General features: G+C 42.1%; 1 protein-coding gene across 4 annotated transcripts in view; it reads left to right on the top strand.

The window, feature by feature from the left end:
- Positions 1 to 16,588, top strand: part of LOC306814457 (protein unc-13 homolog B-like) — a 198,532-nt gene that overhangs the window by 171,259 nt on the left and 10,685 nt on the right. For 3 of the 4 annotated variants that reach the window (XM_079330523.1, XM_079330521.1, XM_079330524.1), the window contains 5 exons: positions 2,716 to 2,868; positions 4,764 to 4,887; positions 11,391 to 11,447; positions 15,896 to 15,976; positions 16,367 to 16,514. In XM_079330523.1, the coding sequence (XP_079186649.1) occupies positions 2,716 to 2,868; positions 4,764 to 4,887; positions 11,391 to 11,447; positions 15,896 to 15,976; positions 16,367 to 16,514 (563 nt within the window). The remainder of the gene's footprint in view (positions 1 to 2,715; positions 2,869 to 4,763; positions 4,888 to 11,390; positions 11,448 to 15,895; positions 15,977 to 16,366; positions 16,515 to 16,588) is intronic. The other variant, XM_079330522.1, reaches the window with a different exon arrangement.

Here is a 16,588-nt window from a genome sequence, read left to right as displayed (position 1 = left end):
TTAGCGTTTATGAAGCAACATTCTTGTTTAAACATTCTGCTCTAAATATATGAAACAGCTGACTGATTTCTGATTGTTAAATGAATACTGGAATAAGAAGGAAACAGGTTTAGAATTTGAGATAGACTTGTTCTAGGGCTTCTACAAATGCTATCTAGTGTTTCAAGGAGCTCTTTAAAGTATTGCCAGAGTAATTGATGGCAATTATGTTTTATTGCAAATCATGTTATCATTTACCTGAGGATAAAAATGTGCTCAACTTTACAAGACTTTTGTAGTGAGCTATAGAGCATATCAATTAAGTGAAATATAAAAATATAGAGCTCCTGAGTGATCTTTGAAAACAACCATTTCCCACTACAAACCCATTCATTTCATGTTGTACTGCATAACAAGATTAATGCAGGCATGAACTGTAGTGTAACTTGAACATGGGCAAGGCAGAGCAAATTGTACCAACTTGTTGTCCCAGGGCTGACAGGTTTGCAATTCTTATGGCTAAAAGGTCATAGTGAGATTTTTCAAAGACTGGATTTCAGCACACAAAGCTAAGCAGGGAGATAAGTGAGAAGTTCCCATGGCCAGTAATGGATGCTGCAGAAATAAATGGAAAGACTCAAACTGTAACTGAATGCAATCAGTAAATACAGAGAGTGACTGAGAAACAGTGATTAGGGAGGTGAATTTTTTAATCTGAATATTGTCTCCATGGAGTCATTGCTACAAAACAATGAGGGGACAATCTTGATGAATGATAATATGATCTAAAGAGATTTTCTAGTATCAGCATACATACTGGGGAGTGCTTTAGAGAGGTGAGCCAGCCAGAGATCCAGCCAGTCAGATGTCTGAGGTGCTTCATTTATTCCTTAACAGTTTTAGGAAGTAAAAAGCACATATATATATATATATATATATAAGCATGATTTCTTAAAGGATATAAATTTAGGAGATAAGGCAGATATCCACAATATTCTGTGCAGTCTCTGTAAACCGTTGTCCTTTCACCTGCACACCTGACACTGCAGATCTTAACTCTTTTTCATCGGTGTGAGATTAATTGTATTTGATGAGAAGGCAGCACAAGTCCAGAGAGCCTCACTACCCTTGTGCTGAGAGAGGACTTTGTCTGGACACAGAAGCATTTTCTACTTTGAGAGAAGACAAGTCTTGGAAGGGTTTATCTTCATGCAAGTCTAGCTACTATTTTGTTCTTAGAGGCTGTAGGAGTGAAGGAAGGAATTCCTGGAGGAGCTAGGGAGCAGCAGGCCCTGTCTGACAGCATAGGTAAAGTTATTTTTTAGCTTGCTACTGCCAAGGGCTCCTGTTAAGCTGTACATCTATACAGGCTTCAGTTTCAGGTGAACCTGTTGCCACAGTAACTGATCTATTATTTTTTATAAAATTGGCAACCATTTTGAGTCATATTACTTTTCATCTATGAAGCCATTGTTATTTTCCATCCTTGACCTGGGGAGTTTAAAGCATCTTGAAGCAAGGTCCTGCAATTGATAAAGTGATGGGAGAACTGTGGGGTGGGATTGGCCTGTCCCAGAACAGGATATTAATGGCACAGGAAATTTTTCATGTTCTTTCATTTGATGTGGCTTAGGTCTCTGATTAAGCAGCCATTGCAGCCATGACTGAGGGCTGCAGGACTCTTTCTGCTAGAAGTAGGGCAGGTGGGAGACAGCTCTGGAATTTTCCAGTGAGAGGCAGGCTAGAATTGAGCAAGAAGGACCATGAGGCTAGAGGTGGCAGAGCAGAAAGGTGGAGAAAGAAGGTGAGAGCCATGGGACACTCACACTGGACCCACAGGTGTCCTGGTGGCTTGCACATAAAGTTCAGATGCAGATGTAAAGCTGCTTCCAAACTTCTGTACCTTGTCCTAAATCTTTATCCTACCTCCTAACACTGGCTTCTCTTCCTAGTTTCAAACCTCTATGCCATTAATGGATAGTTAAATGTCACTTGTAGTGCCTGTTGTTAGTAACTGTTCTTTTAAATGTCAGAGCATTTTCCTTTATTTGCTGAATTGATTAGTTGTCAACTCTGCTGATCTATTCATAATTTTTAATCACTGCATTATTTAATTTTGAACCTCCTCTTAGCAGGAAGAGGTGGAAAAGTAATTGTTCTTTAATGCTTTATGTGTCAGTTCCTTACAGGGAGACTGCACTTTGCACAGCTGAGCCCCACATCCCAGTTTGACACTTGGCATGGACTGTGTGGCAGTGGACTGGTTTAAGCTGGTGCCTGACTTCAGGCTCTCTGTTATTTTAAAGACTTAAGCTATGATGGGTCATAACTGGTTTTCTGCTGATGGACTCCTGGGTGCTCAGAGTGGGGCATGCATTGTGTTATTGCTCCATGTGATATCCCAGTCTCTGTGGTGGAGAAAGCAATGGGTTCAGCAGGGTGCTTTGAGCTAAGAATAACAGCATTTCTTGAAGTCAGGAAAGGATAATTTCTTGCTGCAAGATGAATGAACAAAGTTCTCTCAAACATGCTCATGTTTTGTGCTCAGAGGTGGTCAGCTGTGTGTGGCTGGTGGGCATAAGAAACTGGAGTGCATGCCCTTTGGTAACAAATACACTAAGGAAAGGAGCAGCAAGTCTCATGAAAGAAAAGTGGGGAACTGAGTGAACTTGAAGTTTTTTACCTTGTATTTCTGCCACTGATAATATTGTTTTTGCCTCTCTCCTATCTGTGCAGCTTTCAGACTAGGATTGATGAGTGTGTCAAGCAAATGTCTGATATCCTCTGTCAAGTGAAAGGGACAGCAAATTCTGCTGCTAATGCCAGAAACACAGTTGCACAAGATGCAGATAATGTCCTGAGGCCACTGATGGACTTCCTGGATGGAAAGTAAGAAAGTGTTCAAATATATGTTACACGTATAGTTCATTGGATTGGAACAAGAATGAGGCAGAGGGGAAAATAGCTTCATGTTCTTGGATTGTTACTGAGATTTCCAGTCTCCATATTTTCAAGAAAAATTAATAGCTTTTCTTCTCGTATCTGCCTCTCAAAAGCCATGGATGGGCTCTTGAGCCTTTATTCAGTGCAAAAGCACACTCAGTTCTTCTGTCTACCTCTGGCAATTATAGCAATCAGCAAAACACACTTCTGATCAAGTAGTGAAAAGGGCTGAAATTGTAAATTTTCTAGCCATGTTTTTTTTCTAGAGATTTTACTGTAGTCAATTAGCAAGCATATTATGAACAGTGCTTATGTACTTGATACATATTCTACTCAGTATCACAGTCCTGTCAAACCTGTGTTCTAGTCACATCTGCTGCTGTTCTGACTAGCAAATAAGCTGCTGAACCATGGGATGTGCATGTGGTTGATCCATTGCCTTAATTAACTGTTGCATTAGTACCATGCAGCATTATTCAGCTGGACAAGAACAGTTAAATGTTCAAGCCAAGTCTTGAACTGCAAAGAGAAATAGTTTTTAATCTGTATACAAGTTAAACTGAATGCTGATGCATATCAGTTCTTCATTTAATAAGGAATGGCCAACCATTTTCATAATAAATGCTGCAAGACATGTGAAGCTTTACAAGTGTAAAACATAGGGGGTTTGATTGCTCTTAGTGTTGATTATCCCATCTTTCTTTTGGGCCACTGTGCACTAAGTGACTCTCTGCAGCAGTCACCACACCTAGGAGTCTTCTCATTTGATCATTTTCCATGCATGCCATCATGAATCCTGAAAAGACATGTTCCTTTGTTCCATTGGGAATGTGGTATGCCACAGGCTTGCCATCCAGCTGTGGAGCAAGTAACTTTGATTATGATAATCCATACTTGGATTATTTTCTTCCCTCCTTTGCAGAAGGAGAGTATTTTTTAATGCCTCCTGCATTCCACCCACATCAGTCCTGTCCCTGTTTGGTTTTGTTCATTTACTGTCTAACCAAATGTGGGGAGAAGGGAATCTGGGAAAGATGTTACATGATGGAGAAGAGTCAGCTGGCTGAGTGCTGCTGGCCTCAGAGTTCTCTGTAGCCCTCACAGTAGGATCAGTAAATGCTGAAGTTCAACAAATGTTTCAAAGAGGATTCTAGCGTTTCTTGGCCTTTTTTATAGCCTATACAATAATAAAGAAAGAAAACTAGGAAATGAAAACCTAGGTAAAGAAATAAAGCTCCTTGTGTTAGAGCAGATAAACATGTGGCAGGTGATTGGTGAATGCAATCACAACAAAACATGGAGTTGTCCAATAAATATTTTGGGGTGGTTTTTGAGGTGAAGGATTTAGGTACTTCAGCAGCTTTCAGAAGCTGTGCAGGAATTTCTGCACAGCACTCCAGGAAATATTAATTTAGGTATTCATCAGAAACCATTATAGTAACCCCTTGAAGCTTAAAATCTATTATTCTACAGCTATATTTTTTTAAATGTACTCTGTAAACTAAACATATCTTCTTAAAGGGATCAATGATACGTGCTCTTATTTGGATTAAATGTATTATTCCAAACCACCTATCACCAAGTGACACCTTCTATAATCCCCAGGTCAATAAACAGAAATTATTGAGATCAGAAATGTCAGTCATTCATTTTGGCCAGTGTTTTAAGTGCTAAAACTCCAAGGGTGAGCACAGGCTATGCTTTAGAGAAGGGTTTTTACCCTTAAAGCAATTGTTATGACAAACTGCTTTGGATAGGGCACTGAATCTTCCATATGCAGCTCCTTTTTCATTGCATATTGTGCTCTTTGAACTTACTCAGCTCTTGCTCTCTCCCTGCAGCCTGACACTGTTTGCAACAGTGTGTGAAAAGACAGTGTTGAAAAGGGTGCTGAAGGAGCTCTGGAGGGTGGTAATGAACACCATGGAGAAGCTGATTGTGCTGCCTCCTCTTACAGACCATACGGTAAAACATTTTATCCTTCCTGACTCATACCAGAAAGTGTTGCCATTGCCTGTGTAACTCATCCCCTGACCTAGTGAGTCATCCATCCAGGTAAATTTGTCTGCATGTTGCCTGCCTGAGGATGGAAAAACATGTCTGTAACTTGGTAAAGAAAGAGAGCATCCCTATTTATGGTAGGGTTGCAAGATATAGAGCATGCTCTAGGAAAAAATCACAATTCAAAATCCATGATCCAAAAGGAGTTTCTGTCCAGTGTATCAGTTTCCACTGGTTAGTGTTTTGCAATCCTCTAAGGAGAGCTGTTAGTGTATGTTGGAACTATGGAACAGTTAGGCTTCATGGCCTTTGGTCATGACCTGTAGCCACTTTTGCCCTATTATCTATTAGCCAGAATGTCTCACTATATAGATGTGGTTGATTTGAGTTTGATTTTTAAACCATCCTCTGTTTTACCCCCCCCACAGAAGGCTTTAATACCAGCTTTGGCTGGCAGGATTTCTCTGTCATGCTGGGGAGTTGGAAGCAAGTCCAGATAGTTTTCCTTCAAAGGCAGTCTTTTGTAAAATTGTTCAGCTGTGGGGACATGCTGGATGAATGTGTGTCGTGAATGTAGTGTTGCTCTTAACAATGGAAGATTAACTCCTCCCCAGTTCTGAGAAACCAGAGAAACTGATTAAATGTCAGTCATGCATGCCCAGCTGCTCTGGGGGATGACACTCAGTTGGAGGCAGTGTGAGGTTTGGGCTGTAACCTCATTATTTACAGATGATCCAGAACTTATTTTCATTTTGCTGTTAGAGTGAGCTTGCAGTCTGTAGCTCAGTTATGCAGCCTTACTTTTTTCCCAGTGGTGGGTAGAACAATAGCGTTTTTCACTGTTCCATTCTCTCACATATTTGGATTTGGTTTCTTGGGTTGCATTGTCCAGGGAAGTGATACAAACCTGCCTCTTTCTTCTTTCCCTGAGAGAGAAGGCCCTTGTCTGTGGCCTTGATGATGATGATGATTTTAAATAAAATTGTTGGGGTGACGTGTGCCATCATACCTACAACCATGAAATCAGCATGAGCTGTAGTTTGCTGAAGACTGCTTTCTCTGAGCTTAGATTTGGAGTAATCATTTCTGCTTGCTTTTATGATTTATGAAGAAGAAAAAGAAAATAAGTTTAGGGAGATGAAATTTCTTTGTCTTGGTTGAATTGCTTTTAAAAAGAACTTTGGGGACAGGTACAAAAATCATCATGTAGGAGCAGCATTAACATGATCCATTTGAAATGGAATCAGTGAGATCAAGGGCCTCAGAGAGAACTAGGGAGGAGCTGTTTGAGCTTTATACTTTCTAGTTTTGGATTTCAAAGGTAGAGTAGGAGGGTGATTCAGTACTTGTATCATGAAGGAGGCAATAACTCTGATCAGCCAATTCTTCCAAGCTGCAGGATGTGCTAAGAGCCACTTAAATTTTCTTGTGGCCATCATTTCAGTTTCAAATTGAGACGCAAATTGAAGCATATACTCTCTTGTCTGAGATAATGCAAAATGTTCATAGCTGGATTAGCTAATTAGTTGTATGGTAGCAAGAAGGCTGAACCAGTCTAAACTGGAAGTGAGCTGCTCTTCCAGAAGGACAGTTATGAACAATGGAATTATTAAAATGGCCTTGTGTGCAGTCCTTGAGCAGGGAATTGGTGGTGAGGCTGGATGAGCTGCAAGGACAAAGAGCCACTTCCATGTTTTCTGGGGCATAGCAGTTTATTCCATCACCATCAGATTCTCATCATTCCCAGCAGTGAAGGCTAGCAGGGCAAGGCAAGACAAAATTTGGAAGCAGTACTTTCTCTTTGCTATCTACTTCTTTGCCAAGCCACTCATATCTAATTTGGCTTGCCTTTGTGGTTTTTTTGATTGTTTTTTTTCTTTGTTGTTTGTTTGTGGGATTTTTTGTTTGGCTTTTTTGTGTGTTTTTGTTTGTTTTTTGAGCACATCAGACAAATAGCTTTGGGCACTGTAACACACCTTTCCCCCCAACAGAAAGCCCTAGCTGTTCCTCTCTGTGTTTGAAGGGCCACTGATGGGGATTTCTATCCTAAAACTCATGTGCAGCCCCTAAGAAGTAGGAGATATTGGTGATTGAAGAGAATCTCTTCTATGGAATGTTTTATCTTCTGTCTGCAAAACTTCTGGAGGTGCAGGAGTCTTTTTGATGGAGATTGTGGAAAGCATACTTGGGGAGAAGGTTCCTGTCATTCCTCTCACCCTGCAGTTTGCCTTGCCTGTCACTGGTCTGACCCTGCCACTGCTCAGTGTTTAAATACCTCTCTCCAGACTTAATAATTCCACTTATACTGGCTTCTGGAAGATTCTGCTATGTGGGGCTCAGATGAGAAACTGTTAGCACTGTGAAGGGATAGGGCAATTTTGCAACCTCCCACTCTGATGACCTGATCTGTGGCTCCTGCATGACTTTCAGATGGGTGACTTCAACTTCTCTGAGCACTCTCTGCCTGTGGTTTGTGAGATTAGCAGCAACATGATCTCCAGTAACTCACCAAGTAATTCACACCTCACTAGTTTTAAGATCCAGCATGTAATTAAACACCTTCTGTCTTGGTTGAGTGGATATACACTCTGGGAATCCGTATTTTGGGGTTTAGTGCGTAACACTTGGTGATATTAACGGATTAGTTATACATTTCTGTCTCAACTGCTTACAGTGAAACTGTACCATGCCATCAGTGACTAGTCAGGTGAGAGAAGTGCTTAGTTTACATCCAGGTGATTCCTCTGGAGCCTCTCCTTTGTTTCACACAGTACACTGCAGCCATTCACTTGAGGTTCCATTTGTGCTTGCTCCTGCTGTGCTTTTTTCTACTTGTCAGACTTCTCTTCACTAAATGAGAATATAGTCCAGAATATGAACAAAATTTTCTTTAAGCTGAGGACAGAATTTGCTTTTTACTTCCAGACTGTTTTTCAGGCTCGTCTGCCTGAGCTGCTCCAGAGCTACTCTGGTGGAGAAGAGTGAGGCTTTAAGAGGTTTTTCTGAGATCTTTCTTAACCTCTGTTAGTTTAAATGAATCCTCTCCCTGGTGCTAGCTTGGAGCAGGAAAGTTCAAGGCTGCCTCTGTGATGAGGAGAAAAAACTTTCTTAGCCTTGAATAAAATTATGGTCTGTGAACTGCATATGTGCCTAGTTCTCTGTACTGACAAGTAATTATTTTCCTCTTTCCATCCCCACTTTTATTTTGACAGTTTTTGTGGTTTAATACACCACAACTAAAAATTAGTTTTATCTAATGTGTTTATCTATGTATTCTAACAAACACTAACATAAAAGATACAATAGCATTTTTAAAATGAACTTAAGTGCTGTTAAATTATCAAATCTCATTGTTGAACATAGGAATTTTAAAAATACAGGAAATAAATGTACAATGGGAGATAAAACTTCCTTTCACTATTATACCCTAGAAAAATGAGCATTGCATATAATATGGTTTCCAAAGAAGGATTGGAATAAAAAAAATCTTGCAGTAGACATTTGTTTCCTAACTTTGTCAGCTGAGCAGTAGAACTGTTAAGCTTTAAGGGTTTGAGTCACTTGGGAGTATAAATCAGTGCAGTTCTGTTGGCTTTCAACAATTAGACTTGAGGCAGCTGAAGATCTTTCTCTACATGCTTTCACTGAAGAGACAAAAAAGCATCCGACCATTAACAAGGAATTTAGAATCTCTGTGTTGTGGAGTGTAGGTGTGTTTCTTGTTTCTGAAGAGTTTAGAAAAGTACAACTAACATTAGAGGAGATCCAGAAAAAACAGCAAGAAGGCTCATCCCCTTTCCAGCTGTGTTTGCTGCAGAGCTAGGCATGATTCATTATAAGGATTTAATTTGTCCTCATATTCTATCCTTGACATTTTAATCAATTCCATTGTGGGCAGCTTGTCTCAAAGCTACCTGATAATTTAAGTTCAGTTGTTCTCACTCTCTGGCACAACTGGAATAAGTGCTGTCCTTAGAGCTTTGTGGTGTGTTTTCCATGCGTAAATAACTTTTCTGAGGAGTATAGCATCTTGTTTACAAGAATGCCATTTGGCAGAGGAAGGAGCTGTCCAGATTTTCATTAGATATTACCAGCATTGATGACAAACTCAGTGTAACAGCAGAATAATTTGTCCTTGCTGACACATTGGCAGAGATTGTCACTGATTGACGAGGATGTTCTTAGCAGGAACTGGGAGTTATCTGAGCAGCTTTGTTCCATGAAGCGTGTCCAGTCACTGGCTATTGCTCAGTGTTACTGACCTACCCTCCTTAGAAGCCTGAGGCTTGAAGACTTCGTGCCTGGGCTGGTTAATGTTGTTTTCAAATGTATATTAAAAAAGGTGTCCAGTGAATGCAGAAAGTATTGAATTAAGAAAAGTTGGTATTACTATGTTTTGAGACTACTCCCTTTTTCAAAATTCCAGATATAAAAATGTTTTGGTTTTCTGTTTTCTGCTTGGTCAATGATCTCGAAAACCTTAACTTTTAAGACCCATAAGTCAACAGAATTTCATGGCAAACTGTGCAGGACATCAGGCACATCTGTTGGGTAGCAGAGGCTGGTGAAACCTGTATTCTGGTCGGTTATTTGGCATGGCCCACAGTGAAATCTCTCTGTTGCTGCTGGTATGCAGTCATGTTCAGCTCTCCTTGCTGGAAATACATGAAAATTCGTGCTGTTTCAGATTAGCGAGCTGTGCTCACTACCCATTGGATACTGACAACAAGGTAAGCTCTCAGTCTCATTTCAGGAGCTTTCCTTTTGAGATTTGTTGTGCTTGCCTGCACTTTCCCCTCGACCCCTGCCAAAAGTTGTGAATTTAATCATTTATCAAGAGCTTCTGTTTAGCTACAAAATCAATAATGTTCATTCTGTGTCAGTTTGTATTCAACGAACATAAGAGGCTGAGGAACAGTGAGAGCTAGCTGGTGGTTACAAGCAGAGCAAATCGAGAGGTCATCTGTGGTTTCACACAGAGTCTTTCAGCTTGAAGAAATTTTCCAAAGCTGGAAAACCTGAAGAAAATGCCTCCTCACCTTAAAAATTCAGTTCTGGGCTGCTGTTGTAATGGGCAGAGTGTGTCCAGTTGCCCTAGGGCAGGTCTCAAGTTTTTCCAGTGTTGTATCTATAAGCTGCCTGTTTTTCTTCTGCTACCCCAAGCAGCAGGTATACAGACTTTTTGCTGAGGGCAGCCTTTTAGAGGGTCTGATGTTCATTTTAATCCTTTAAGAAAAAAAGATATTTCAGTGGTGATTTTTGCAGCACTATCCAGTTCCCAGGTTCTTCTCTGCAGATCTCTGGGATAGTTTTTGTTCCATGGAGTACTGGCCTAAAGGGTAATGAACAAGTACCAGAGAAGGCAGCAAAGGAAAACTGAGTGATACTGGCAAGGGCAAAGGGCAGTATAATAATTCTGGGTGTACATCTTGCTTCATTAAAGTTTGGGGTATTTTGAGGTGGGGTGTGGTCAAGGCTGTTGTAGTCAAGTGGGAGGGTTAAAGTCTGTTACGATAAGAAAGGATAGTAGTGGAGAGGGAAGGAGAATTGGATTTACTGGACACCTTTAATTCGTGAAACCAAGAATCTTCATACAGCATACCCCATCCCTGGAAACATTCAAGGCCAGATTAGATAGGGCTCTGAGCAGCCTGACCTAGTTGAAACACATTTTATGTGTTAACATTTATTTTCCAAATGCCTAAATAACCAGGTGCTACCTAGGTATCAAGTAGCCAGCATGCTTTTAAACCAGAAGAGGGTAGATTTAGGCTAGGTAAAAGACATTTTCTACAGTGAGAGTGGTGAAGTGCCTTGAAGCAAGATTTCCTGTCACTAGGTTCGTCTTCCCTTTATGTTTCTTCATTGGTTATACAGCTTCAGTAAGGCACAGTGGGGGAAGAGCCATTGGCCAAGCTCTAGGGCGTTTGGAGGTGGTGCTCTAGTATTCACTAGAGTCTGGCAATCTCTCACCCCTGAACAGCTGAGCTCCAGTTTTATTTATGATCTGATCTGTGCTTACCCCACTGTGATGTCTGGGCCCAAGCTCTATGGAGAGATTGTCATCATCTTGGGATTGTGTGATCTTTTGCTGTGGCCACTCTTTGTGGTCTTCATGTGTATTTAGATGTGAAATCTAAAGAAATGTTTGGATATGGGCTTCACCCCTACCCTGTGCAATCCATTTTAAGGTTTATCCTGTATAAGTGAGAGGCTGCTGTAGACAAGAGTGAGCTGGTTAGCAAGAGATTGTGCTCTGAAATAGCTCTTGGTGTGGTGCCCACAGAAATGCCAGGGTTTGTACTACGTAATAAACCAGCAAGGAGTCCAGTTGTTGCACCTGGCCTTGGGCTGATTATGTGTAGCTGCTGTGAACTGACTTGACCTGCTCAAACAAAAAATATGTGAAACTTGTTTATAACCATTTTTCCTCCCCCTCCTTTCTTTTCTGACTTTTGCAACTATAGGGCACACAGTTGATTTTCAGTGCTGCTAAGGAACTGGGACACTTGTCAAAGTTGAAGGTATTGTCCTGCATGGCTTGCATTAATGTCCCTGTGTGTAAGCATGGAAGTGTGGTAGTGCATAGCTTGTCTTGTGCTTCCAGTGGTTTGTCGCTGAATGCAGTTGTAGAGAAATGCCTTTAAATGCATGAAATGTGCTTTTAAATGCATTCTACTAACATTAGTATAGTGCTTAACATTAAATCTTACTGTGCGTTTGATCATCAAAGTAGTTTTTCTCTTCTGTGTACATGGTGATAAGTCTGGTACATTGGTTTAAAATGAAAAAAAGTAAGTAGATTTCTCAATATCTCATCAGCTCCTCCATATCCCCATTTATAAAAGGGAGTCCCTAATGGTTGGAAAGACACTTGTCTTAGCTGTAGATGAATTACGTGGACTGTTAAAAAAATAACTGTTGCTTATGGAAGAGCCTGTGTCTGTAAATTCCTTCTGCGTGGGCTCCCTTTGCAGGCAAGCTGGTATTTAGCATGAGGGCTCTGTTGATGTGTTTTGACAGTGCATGACGTGACAGTGCATGACATGAGCCTTACGAAGTGCACGCCACCTCACTGTGAGCGAGTCGAGCACTAATCCACTCACCACGACAGGAATGGTGTGGAAATAGTGACGCCTTGCAGGACTCAGACTCTGCTGTGGTGGCACTTGTGCTACGAGACCAATATTGTGCAAGAGGAGGAGGTCTGAATCTGACGTGTCACAGTGCACAGTCTGCTGCAAGGGGGCTGGAGCTGGACCTGAACTCTCTGTTGGAGCATGATCAGGGAAATTTTCCCAGTGCAAAGGGCATTCTCCTACGTGATTGCTGCAGTTTCAAAATGTATTTGTCCCTTCCTATAGTTTTCTGTTTTTTCTTGCACACTAATAATGCTGTCTTCATATATCCTATGTCCCTTGCCCACCAGATACATTTTCCAAACGTGTTTATGTGGCCAGTACACAGCTCATTTAAGGCACTGCTTATTAGCAGTCCTAGCAAGTGATCAGGGCATGAAGGTGTGCCATTAGATGTGCACCTGTTTCCAGCTACATTTTGAGTCTGGTACGTAGCAGTTAACAGTCACCTGGCATAAACCTACAAGTGTGTCTCCCCAGGGGAATAGCTGTCACTTGTGCTGAGTGATGGCCTCATGCACTCCCACGGTCAGGCTGTCATCCCTGGTGACATGGTGGCTCATGAGGATTGCAGCTCCTTCCCTGCTTCCTGTGCTTCCATGAGAAAAACAGGGAGAAAGGAGCTTTGTAGCCACCCTGCGAGAGTGGAAGCTGAACCACAGCATCCAAATGTGCCTCTTGTTTCTTGTGAGTTTCCCCTTTGGCTTGCAGAAGCATCAGCGAGGACTCATCATGTGGAGGACAAGAAACTATCCCTGCCTTTTACATGTACTCCTGGTGTCTGAGGGCAGAGATCTGAATTTGCTGTTTCTTCCCCCAGGTGACAAGGACACTCTGTGAGTTCCTGTGGCTTGCTTGCATTCTTGGGCATGGCCACTGAAATTCACTGTTGTCTTCTACTTGTTCCGTATTTTCTTACAAGTGGAATTTCTAAGCATATACAGAGTGCCTTTTGCTAGGAATGGGTTGGAAGTTTTGCTGGTTTCCATTTGCACTGCTCAGGTGAAGGCTGTGCCTCAGCAGCAACCCATCTTCAGTTACTGTAAAGCTTAACTTCGGTGACTCTGGACTGCATTTTTAGAAATGCACGTATTCATGCAAATCAGGCCAGTCCTGGTGTGTGTTCAAGCCTTTGTTTGCATATCTGCATATAGAACTGCAGCAGTACAGGTACACGGGATTATATATGTCACAAAAGAGTCATGCTCAAGTGTGAAAGCACCTGAATTTTGGAGACGATAAAGGAAATTACATTGTGTCCAAAAATTCCCAGTAGAATAGGAGTGTTACAAGAGTATAAATTGTTGGAGTCTGTGTAAGAAGCATGGATATTATATTTTTTTGTCCTTTTGTTTTTGTAGGCACACACAATCTAACAAGGAAGGCATGGTTCTTCAGACCTCCCCCTCCTCTGCATTTTTCAGTTCCACTAAAAGCCTGAGAAAATTATGGGATGGATTTTAAGCTTTATTAGTCTTAAATAGAACAGGGAGAACAGAGCCCTAGTGAATCAGATAACTCAGCTGAAAACTGAGACTGACAGACCTGACAAGCACAGGCTCTCGTCCTGATGACAAATCAATTTCACAGTGTATTTTAAAATTCTCAGAAAGCCAACCATAAACCTGGCTCCTTGGTGCCACATATCTGCCTCCCACTTATTATCAAGCTCTTTCTGCTCAGTTTGCTTAATAGCCAGCAACTGGAGCAGGGAGCAGCTGTCTCTTCACCCTTGCACTGCCCAGGGTAAACAGCCAGGCTCTGACCACAGAATTTCTCCTGAAGATACCTGTGGAGAATACAAGGATGAGTCGGAGAGATCAGGAAAAGTTTGTTGGGTTGTTTGGCATTGTGGTCTTTTTTTTTTTTTTCCTTACTTCTTCTGCTTGAACTTGCGTAATTATTTGATGTAAATATTTGTTTCTTGCTCCTGGCTGGCAATCTGGGAAGTGCAAGGTAGCACTGTGCACAGTTCTTTATAGGAACAGTGTGGGATTTGCAGAGGGCAGGTGTGCACAGGAATGACAGTCGTGGGCTCCTCTCTGAGTAGGTGCAAATATTACCAGTCCAGTCTCTGGGTTATTTTTACATAATGTGTTGAAGAAAATGACACTGGGAAACTCAGAGAAAGCAGTGATGTGTTGCTGTGCATTGACAGCATGGGCACGGGCGGAGTGGCCTCTCAGTGGGGCTGAATGAGCTCTGTAGGTGTTGGAGAGAAAGGTGCTGACCACCTGGTTTCTGTGCAGTCCGAGCAATCTGGCAGGCAGTCCTAGAAGGTAATTTTAGCAGATGTGAAAGTAGCTGTGCCTTGGGAGCACGGCTACCCTGGCTAAACTGGCCTCTTCCATGAACATGGCCTTGGGCTCTGGCTGATTTTCCACTTAATCTGTCAGACAGAGAAAAGAACGCTTTACCCTCTGTGTACTGATGTCTCTGTGTACTGAAGTGTGAAGCCACATCATCTTCAATTGAATTACCCCCAGCTCAAGAAGAAGAAGGAGGAGAGCTATTGCTCCCCTCAGGACAACATGTCACAACAGAAGGCACACTGCAGCTCACCATGTAATGTGCCCTGCACACAGTCTCCAGACCAGGGACATCCTCTGTGGGGGAAGAGGCACGTTGAGGCACATCTCTGCTGCTCAGGAAATCAGGGTGTGAGCTTGTCTGGGAAACTGACAACGTGAGAGGCATCCTGTGTGCAGTTCAAGGCTGCACTGTGTAAAGTTGATAGCCAGATGCCTGTGAGAAGTGTGGCAAATGCCTTGTGCTGCCCCTAGACTAGAGAGCCCTGTCTTCATCAGGCAGGAGATGGATTGCAGTGGATAATGAATGGGGACAGCACCAGGCAGTGTGAAGAACCAGCAAGCTGCAAGATAGCCAGCAGGTCTGTCCCTGTGAAACACACACATGATGCCACACACTAGGTGTGCTTTACAGAGAGGCAGTTTAGCAGATATGTCTCCTGAAAAGTGGCTAGAGGGCCTGTGGCGTGTTTAAAGTTGGGATAAAGAGTCTTTGCCTGATTTGCCTGCATCTTTTTTATCAATGCTTTAGAAGCCAACCTGAAGTAACTGGCCTGACCCTCCAGCTGCTCAGAATATAGGTTTGGGCAAAGCTTTGACTTCCTAGAGTACGCTGTTTTCCCCTGAGACCTAGACTAAGCATCAGAAAGAAGGAGCTTAGTGAAATGTCAGGGGATGGAATATCCTTCTAGTCAGCCAGGAGTCTAATAAGAATGTGCTTCCACTGCAGAAAAGGGAATTCTTTCCCAAGTAATTACTAGCTTTTTGCTGTTAGAGTTGGTGGATCTTAATGGGAACAATGTCTTCTTTTAGCACATCTATTTTGTTTTTCTTTTTTTACACAAATGATGGAATGAATTAATGACCTATGTAGTTGGAAGAGTTAAAAAGATCCACAAACAACACACATATAACAACTTTGACTAATGCCTAGTTCTCAGAATTCCTTGATTTAAGTGGTATTTGGAGAGTTTGTTGTGACTTTTCTAGAATGACAGTGGTGGCAGGCAGGTTTCTGTTTGGGTTTTGAGAGAGGAGCTGTGATTTTAAATTGTCGCTTACCTTTTTCCAGTTCTTTCCTTATTTATGTCTTCTGTGCCTGCAAGAAAGAGAGAAAATTGGTTTATTTCCAAGTTAAGCTGTAATAAATGGCTCTGAGACTCCATTAAACATTCCTTGAACAGCTGAATTAATGCTGCCGCCACGTAGATACAGCATGAATCCAGAGAAGCTGGTGATACTGGGGACTCCTTTTCCTTTAGCCTCTGACAGCACACTCATGTCAAATATAATGGTTGTTTGCAGGATCATATGGTGAGAGAAGAAACCAGGAGCCTCACTCCAAAGCAGTGTGCTGTTCTGGACCTGGCACTGGATACAATCAAAGTAAGTGATTCCCTTTCTGTTTCTGTTGTTTCCAACTCCATCCTCAAATCCTCTTGGGAGGACAGTGCCTGTCCTGGTTCAGGAGATGGCAGGAGTTTGTGCCTGCTGTCACAGTGATAAGGGCTCTAAGAGAATGCTGCCATGTTCGTGTACACCTGAAAAGCTTAGGGGACTGGTGTGCTGGGAGTCAACATATTCATATTTAAGTGCTTTGGAAGAGAAATGCTGTGAGCAGTAGGTATCAGCTGGTCTGAGAGCTGGGTTTCCAGTACTGAAGCTGTTTTGTGAATTTTTCCAGCTGTTTCCTATCTGTACACACAACTGCACATCCATGTTGGTTGCTGGTTGTAATTCTTGCTCAGTACCTTTCCTGTTTCTTTTTACTCTTAGCAATATTTCCATGCTGGTGGGAATGGTCTGAAGAAAACCTTCTTGGAGAAGAGTCCAGACCTGCAGTCACTTCGATATGCTCTCTCCCTCTACACTCAGACCACGGACACTCTCATCAAAACATTTGTCCAGTCTCAGACAGCTCAGGGTAAGATTCTTTTGTGTTGGCAGAGTTCAGTGGAGCTCTTGGCTCTGCTCAGGATTTTCTCCCTTGTACTGCCA

Source organism: Erithacus rubecula, assembly GCF_903797595.1.
Source record: "Erithacus rubecula genome assembly, chromosome: Z".
NCBI lineage: Eukaryota > Metazoa > Chordata > Aves > Passeriformes > Muscicapidae > Erithacus > Erithacus rubecula.
The sequence above is the reverse complement of the archived record's forward strand: the minus strand, read 5'-3'. Positions and strand labels throughout refer to the sequence as shown.